General features: G+C 33.6%; 1 protein-coding gene across 1 annotated transcript; it reads left to right on the forward strand.

Moving 5' to 3' along the window:
• The first annotated feature begins 1,510 nt into the window (after positions 1–1,510).
• Positions 1,511–8,201, forward strand: LOC115440103 (odorant receptor 46a). Its single transcript, XM_030164266.2, has 9 exons — positions 1,511–1,899; positions 1,979–2,190; positions 2,389–2,501; positions 2,853–2,928; positions 3,973–4,144; positions 4,723–4,822; positions 6,167–6,280; positions 7,595–7,750; positions 8,043–8,201. The coding sequence occupies exons 1-9, from the start codon at positions 1,604–1,606 to the stop codon at positions 8,094–8,096; spliced, it is 1,293 nt and encodes a 430-aa protein (XP_030020126.2). The 5' UTR covers positions 1,511–1,603; the 3' UTR covers positions 8,097–8,201.
• Positions 8,202–8,954: the final 753 nt, after the last annotated feature.

Genomic DNA, 8,954 nt, shown 5'->3' on the forward strand with positions numbered 1-8,954 from the left:
TTAATCTAAGAACTCAGTATGATCACACCGCTTTGGGAAATGTACAAATAGCAATTGTCACAGCCTTAACGATTAATGTCCATTAGCCCAGCGCTTTTAAAATTAAAAAATATAGCGATACCCCAACATAATACTTTCCTTAAATAAATTTACAATTAAATGAAACGTTTATATAAACATGTAAAAAAAAAATGACTAAAAACATCAATGTAAAAACGTACGTGGTACATAATATATATCGATGGTAAAAACAATTTCGTTTGTGTTTGACAATCATTTTAAATATTTGCATTAGGTTTAAACCAGCCAGTGCTTTATAAAAATAAAGCGCTGCCTCAAAGAGTACAACCAACCTATTCCCCCATAAACTCATAGAAATTATTTGTGTAAAATTAGTCAGGAAATTCCGTGAATTCAACCTACTAAACACATTCAGCACACGAAGTCAAATGAAAGACAATTACACTAATTATCATAGTATCATTAATAAAATGTTGTTCCAATATTCAGCAACCCCTTTATTTCGTCTTTGTATTTCGCTTGAAAATTATGAATATCTGAAAGCCTCTTTGAAAATACAATTATCCGTAGTTAAGAGAACGGTCCTTTTCTTATATAGCGGTAATTATATTGCTGTTGTAATTATTATAATTGCTTTCGTCGACATATTAAATTAACTGATTTAAGGGGACTGCATTCAACTATAGCTAAACTTGGTTAAGAAATTATGGTTGCAAAATTAGTCTTTATAAACAAAATTAAAATACACAATACGCGTTTCTCCCCGAAAGCAGATGTGCAACCACGGCACCCACTTTTCTCCAAGTATGTTCCTTTCCATGATTTAATGGCGAGCCTATAGGCATAGTGGGCACAAATTCTAAACTCTTCGTTTATACTAAGCAGAACACTCAATATAATTTTGCCTAATCCTGGATTCGAACCCGCTGTCGTACCGCACACACGATATAAGTAGGCCACCGCGGCATAAAATAAATTAAACATTATCAAAAGATGTAGTATACCTACTATAAACTATTAACGATTTACTCTTACGACGATCATTACTTTTAAATCATCTGCAAATCTAGAAACTCTATAAATAATAACGACCAATTAATATTACATAGTTGATTTATAACTGGAAAGAAGTCGATGCTGTCTAGAGATTTTCATAAGCGAGTTATAGTACCAAATGCATAAATTATCCACGTCAATATATTATTACATTTCTTTGCATACTACTGCTAATATTTATTTGCTTTATATAATTCAACATTGTTTTGCGAGATATACAATAATAATTCAATCCACTGAATAAATAATACAAGTATTAGTTTCATTTTATAAAACAAAGCCTTTAAATGACATATACTCCTATATGTATATCACCAACTTCATAAGCATTAGATTTATAACAATAAAATAAGAAAAGAACTTCTTCTTAACAATAAGTCTAACAAAATAATGTATAATATCCACTTAATGTCACTTTCTACTTCTACGTTCACACAAAGCAACACGTTCGTAATATGATGAGTTTCGAGAGGCATTTCTAAATTATCCGTCAAAGGGTTCATATCGATTCTGTTAAACAAGAACAATGACAATTTGCACTGAAACAGTGAAAAAGAAATTGTCTTTTCTATCGATAATACTGCCTTACGGCGTTGTCGAGTCGTGGGATAATCTCGATCCCGGACTGTATCACGCAGTACACATTTACTGGCTCAGATTCTATGGCATGTGGTACAACAACTTTTCGTGGAAAACTATATATTTTTGGGCTCAGATGATGTACACTCTGTCCGTCTTATGGCTCGTGTGTTTTTTTCCCGGCATCGGAGAAGTCGTTTATTTACTGAAGCGGAGAGAAAATATTGGAAACGTCGCTGAAGGGTATCCACATATAACCCATTTTCCTCACACTTTGTCCTCTATTATCATGGCTAACGTAAAAAAGATAATATTTTTTCAGATTGTATTTATTCCTCAGTGAAATGTACACTTATGTCAAAGTGGTCGTGTTTTGGTTCAACAAAAAGAAAGTTGTAAATCTGCTTGAATTTTTGCATTGCAAAGAATTCAAGGCAAAGGAGATGGAGCACAGAGAGATTATACATAAAAGTATTAAGAGGGCACGTTTCGTCATGACATTCTACTCTACAATGTGCGTCGGAGCGGTCTCGGGTAAACGTTTTTTTTATGGATTATAACGAATTTCATAAAGTGGTTGTCAGAAAAAAACGTAATATCGTATAAAATTTCGGTGACACAGACGGGGCCACTGAGTTTACAAAAGGCGAATGTTGCTATTTAATAAATAGATATTTTTTTTGCAAATGTTCACTTATCCAAAATGGTAATCTTTTGTATTCGATATTTCAGTTGGGATTGTAATGCCTTTAACGGAGAACTTTAATATTTTACCTACAAATGTGGAGTACCCACATTTCAATGTTTACAATTCATCAACGTATGTGGCCATATACTTACATCACGTAAGTAAATATTACCTAAATATAATAATAAAAAAAAACATATTCCTTCTTAAAAACTTAAAACAGACAAATCTTTGTTTTTTTACGAACATTAAGTTTTGTGATAATATTCTGAAATAATACTAAACAATTATTCATCTTTATTGTTTATTTTTAATAATGTATAAAAAAACTTTAAAAACTCCATATACTTAGTATAATATACAAAGTGTATAATGCGAAACAGTTGGCAAGGCACTAATTATCGAATAATTGATCCGAACTAAGCAAACCTAATACATTGAAGATTAATTGACGCTCATTCTAATGAGAATAATGCCCAGAATAATTAACTGCCGATTGCGTTCACAGATTTATTACAAGCCAGCAACCTGCATAATCGACGCTGTTATGGATACAATGCTGGCCGCTTTTGTTGCTTCTGCCAGTAAGATAATATTATAGCATACACGATTACTTTGAGCACGTTTATAATTATTATTACTTTTGTTAGGCTACACCTAATCTTTGTACGCATCAGACAAAAAAATTATCTAAGTATTATTCATTAGAAAGTTTTGTAATAAATACAATTCTGACCATTTTTAGTAAAATCTATTCCTTCTCCAGACAATAGGATTGAAGGAATTAATTCTATAAAACATACCCAATATTATAAAACCTAATACGGCTGCCAGGATAGGTACCACCACAATGTGTATTTCTACCGCCAAGCAATAGGGCAGCAACGTGAATACACCGCTATGTTCTAGTTTGAAGGACACTGTATCCAGTGTTATTACTGGGCAGTATAAGAATTCAAAGTTTTGCTGTTACTATTTTTAATTACGGGAGGTCGCATCGCTTACCATCAGACGAGAGGCATGCTTGTCTCGTTATTCAACTGTAATAAAAGAATACAGGTGACTTAGACAGCTGACAAATAAATAGCTTGGTGAAAGTGATAGTTTGGTAAAAGGGGTAGCTGTCAAATAACAGTGATGTCACTGAATGGTGACGCCGACCATGACACTGCGTGCGTGAGAAAGAGATAGCGCGCACCACGCTCCCACTATTGTTAACAACAATATTTTTAAATAAGAATAACTGCTTAATTTTCATCCAATTTTGATGATTTCACATTTATTTATTTTTTATTATTATTATATGTAACAGATATAAAAAATATACAAAATCAAACATAGGAAACTGCCCTTTTTATTAACTATGATTGAATTCCACAAATGTAGGTAAATAACCACAATCAAATAGGACATCGATAAATAGACGTAATTTATTTGTAAATAGAAAAACAATTCGTAAACGTAAACGAGTATCAAATACATCGAATAAATATTCCCTGGGTAGGATATAGTAGATCTTATCGCAATCCCGCAATATTAAATTTGTTCCTGAAAATGGAGCCAGAAGGTATATGAAATTATGTTCATGTAATATAAGGCTTTATTATTTTTTTATTTTCCTCTTCCAGTTGGCCAAATAGAAATATTAACGTTTAATCTCCGTAATTTCGACGTTGTTGCGGAAAGGCGACGCAAAAAGGCCATTAAAGATAATAAATACATTGGACTGCAAAATAACAACAATTATTTTATGAAATGTATTTTGAAGGAATGCATTGTTCATCATAACCACATCATGCGGTTAATAATTTCTATTGTTTTATTACTTTTAAATTTTACCTTACCAATCGTCGTGGTAATTTTAGTGGTCACGGATAAAGCAAAAAAAAATGTATAATAATAAATAATCAAAACAAATGTTGACGACTTGATAAAAGTTGCAGGAACATGCTGAATCCAAGCCGCTTTTGACAGGTCCACCAGGAAATTTTTAGGGGAAGCCCATGTTCGGCAGTGGACGTCATGTTACTGATGGTAATAAAAATAAAAATGGTCTAGTAACATAAGAATAATTTATGTTATTTAAGGTTAAATATTTCCTTTTTCAGTATTTCTCATGCATATAAATGTAATGTCCTGTGTGCGTCAAAAGACAGCTCTACTCATATCAATCTACTATTCACTCTGCATATTATTGTACAATTCAAGATAAAAACGTCTTGTAAAATGGGTCTGAATTTGAATAAGAATGAGTTAATCTTGATACTCAAATGATTTATGTTCATGGAATATCAACCAAGTTACCGTTCAGTACGGATTTATTTTATAGTTCATGATAAAACTTGAGCCACGTTTCAAATGCTTTTTATTCATTTCAGATACGTATCAATGATTGAGAACGCTTTCAGTTTGGCATCTGCATTACAATTCATGTTGAGCGTTATGGTACTCTGTTTGATCGGGATACAATTTTTATCGGTGAGACATTTTTTAATAATTTATTCATATTTATTCCTTACTAAAGCTGCATTTTCTATCTTATGCGCATGTTTTGTATCATCAGAATAAGCCCCTTTTATTATTGTAGAGATTATAATATTATTGTTAAACTTGTTAAGATATTTATAGTCAGAGGGCCCGATTCCGTCTACGAGGGCATATATTATGTCCTCTTTTAATTACGGCCGTTCTAATCGAAGGACAGCTTTGGTATTCTTATAGGTAAATAGTAGATGTTTTAGACTCTTTTACATACGCGGTTATTAAACCTATCCTTCGAATAGAACTCCCCTAATTACAGCTACATATTGTATTCTTACGGTTCTACCTTCTTGAAAGATATTTCCGAGAATAAAATCAGAACTATGTATTTATCCGGGTTTAAACCTAGAGATAATTACAGAAATGGACAATAGGTATATTGAAACCAATTGTTAAGATTAATAATTAAATTATATTTATAACATAATATTTAAAAGTTATGCGTTATTAATATTAGCAGAATTCTTATTAAAAAATTATAAAACTAACTTATATATTACGCTACATAAAACGATTAGTATTTATGTAATATGAATACGAATATTCATGAATCAATATATAGGTATATCTTCATAAAACCTGCTGGCAAAACAAGTTTTTCTTTGATAAAAGTTTTATAAATCGTTTTCAACTCTTGACAAAAGTGCTCAACAAAGCCACTTGACTTCATCTTGTCCGCCCGGGACCAGAAACTACTATCAATACAAAACGAAGTTTTCAAAACTCAAAATGAAAGCTTTAACAATACGCAGCCTTACACTAAAACACATATAGTTACGCCTTTTATTCCCAAAAGGATAGGCAGACGCACAAATTGTACACCCACTCTCCATTATACCTATATGTATTTCATTCCGTGACGTGAGAGGGAGCGACAATACCGCCATATCAGGTACAAACTTCAACTGAATACTGACCACTTAAACACGTAGATTTCTTTATAAAGAATGGAGAGAATTATGTGATATCTAATATGTGATGATGACTATCACGATGATGCAGTTACGAAGGGTGACATTTTCCGAAAGGGAAACGGACATAACATAGGTACTAATTATATGCATAGATGTCGTTTGCAAATCGTATTAGATTTTACATAAGCTACGAAAGGGAAACCGACACGAATCGGTTTATACCCTTGGCCACTGCTATGATGTGATTATAAAGTTAAATACAACAATAACTTCCCTGTACATTTAACTTCATAGCTATTGTCTCACGGCTGGATACACGCCATCTTCACTGCAAGGACTTTATATATGTGAGCCTATCTCTTTACAGATTGAAAACCCAAGCGGGCATCCTATGCAGATGGTGTGGATGGCGATATATTTAACTTGTATGTTGGTCGAAGTTTTCATATTATGCTGGTTTGGAAACGAGTTGATTTGGAAGGTATATTATTGTAATATTATAATGAAATGGCATTCGTTTATTAATCACGTACGCAAGTAAGAAGCTTTTATGATAAGTCAGTATAATAAAAAATAAGAGAGCATATCACTTATTTTAAATAATCGGATGGTACTATAGACTACTAGTAGACTGTATAAACTGTACTATACTATACAATGTATACTACAGAGTATTGGTTTACTGGTAATTTTTTCACACATAATCACGAATTTATCCCCGAAGGGGTATGCACTATGCAGAGACACAACCATGGCACCCACTTTTCGCCAAGCATTTTCCGTCCCAAGATGTGATAGGGGGCGAGCCTATCGCCATATCGGACAGAAATTCCAGACTGTTTTACTCTACCAATATTTTTGTATACAACAGTGAGACTACAAAACACGAGCCATAACTAACACTAGCTCAGTAATAATTCAGGCCCCTAAATTTTTCATCCTACATTTACAACATATCTAACTCGTTTCACCGCGGCTATCAAAGCGATAGCGGTCTACAATTTGGGGACTTTGAAGGTTATAAAGTTATGAGCCCACTTGATTTATAGTTTGATAAATAACAGCATTTGTACATGTAGAAATGTGGAATTACTTACGATAGCCCTCATTTATAAAGTGCAAATGCGATGACCAATCCATGTTTGCTAGCAAGGCCTTGCTTGACCGCATGTAGTTAACTTATACCTTTACTATTTTAAATTAATCAATCTAATGCTCCAATGATCAGAGTTCTTTGTTCTCTACAATAGAGAAAAATTTCAAATGAAATTTCGAATGTGGGCTTAATAAAGGAACGAACACTGTAAAGGTTTCGTTGTTTTATTAGCGCACGGCCGAAATAATGGGTCCAAATGTTATCTTTATGTCCTGCTATATACGGTTAATATTTATCTACAATATTAAAAATATGCAATAACTAGATTTCAATTTCGGCTCCGCCCACGTAAAAGTCTTTTTCCGGGATAAATATTTTCGAAGGATAAAAAGCCTGTGGCATTTAGGAGTAATGTAGCTTACTTTTAGCGAAAAAAATATGAAATTTGTTTACTAGTGGTTAATATTTGCGCATTTTAACGAACTCTTCAGCTTAACATATTAGTATAAATTTAGCTAAGGTGATTTAAGGTTTCGCGCCCAGCCGCAGCCCGGAGTCCGGAATTGTGCTAAGTAAATGGCATTAGGCTCGCCCCCTATTACAAGAGGCGTAACAGAGCTGACGTAATGGAAGTATAATAACGCCTCAGTCTACTCTTGAAAAAGTAAAAGAAGTGATAAGTATGTAAGTGTGTTCTAGAGCACGGGTCTTCGCCAAGCTGCCTTTGATGCTCCGTGGTTGGCCACTGATCCCAAAAATGCCAAATACATCACACTTTTCATGGAACGCTGCAAGCGACCAATGAAGGTCACCGCTGGGAAAATTTTTACACTCTCATTGGATACATATACTGCGGTAAGTCTAGCACTTTAATTTATAATTAACTACCAATGGGACAATATAATACCGACCTAATATCATCATACATTACAGTATTGTATTGTATAGCATATTGTTTATAAAAACGCCTTATTTTGGTGAGAGGAATTATCTGCTAACTAGTGCAATGGATCGATAATATACACTTGAAAATATAATCGTGAAAACGAATTGCCAAAGTCGAATAAACAATAAACGCACGAAATACCGTTTAAATTCGCGCTGCTCAAAACTTTGAAAAATAATATTAATTATCTTTTATTTTCAGCTCATCAACTGGTCGTACAAAGCTTTCGCAGTTATGAGTAACATGAAGAAATAAATATGCACAAATGCTTAATAATTGTTACCAACACAATTACGTTGCACTGTTTAACAATGAATAAACGAGTTTACCCCAATTAATTTTAGAACATATTAAAATTATATTTGCACACCAAACAAAAGTTGCTTTTAATTAGTACCTATATTCAAACTTGGTTTGTATATCAGCACGACCATATTATGTACACATAAGGTAAGAGACGCGAGTGTGGATACTTTGATAAGTCGCAACTCTCAACTTACACATAAGTGTCCATAACTGAAGCGGTTAAGACATGCAACCAGTGTACCCTTTAATTAACGTTATGTAATATGGTAATGATGCTTCTTCATACAGATCACGGTAATCGGTACAAGGTACCAGTATCAATTCCAGTAGTACCCAGGTACGCACCACTTTACATCCAAAATACGATAGGACAAAGAAGTGGCTTATAAATCAACGCACGGGCGATTTTCGTACTCACGCACATATTAGACTCTACGTCGCCACAATCTCACACTTTATAAAATAGTTCTAAATTATTTATGCATTTTTCTAGAGCCTTGCATATATATCGCTATATCATGGGTAGTTCAGAAGTCCACCGCTGTCAGATCCTTGTAATGCCTAACTCTACTTTGAAGTAAAGAAGTAGATGTTGGTTACACACATTGCCATTTCAATATAAAGAAAGAAAAAAATTCGGGCGAGGTAAATTAAAGAACATTATCACTCGACACATAATTATTTAACTCACAGCTCCGTAAAGAATTAAAAGTTGCGAGACAAATTTTGGTACTATGAGCAGTATCGCGCGGAAGCTCGAAGTATGCGTGTGCGCATGTGGCGGGAGCCGGCAACGGGCTGGGGACG

The sequence above is a fragment of the Manduca sexta genome, chromosome 8 (genome assembly GCF_014839805.1).
Source record: "Manduca sexta isolate Smith_Timp_Sample1 chromosome 8, JHU_Msex_v1.0, whole genome shotgun sequence".
NCBI lineage: Eukaryota > Metazoa > Arthropoda > Insecta > Lepidoptera > Sphingidae > Manduca > Manduca sexta.

Bases quoted from the DNA above. Each gene is read 5' to 3' on its own strand.
- LOC115440103 (XM_030164266.2), top strand. From the start codon at position 1,604: ATGACAATTTGCACTGAAACAGTGAAAAAGAAATTGTCTTTTCTATCG. The intron at 4,145-4,722 runs GTTAATAATTTC...TATTCATTTCAG, and splicing joins CATCATAACCACATCATGCG to ATACGTATCAATGATTGAGA. The intron at 7,751-8,042 runs GTAAGTCTAGCA...TTTTATTTTCAG, and splicing joins CATTGGATACATATACTGCG to CTCATCAACTGGTCGTACAA.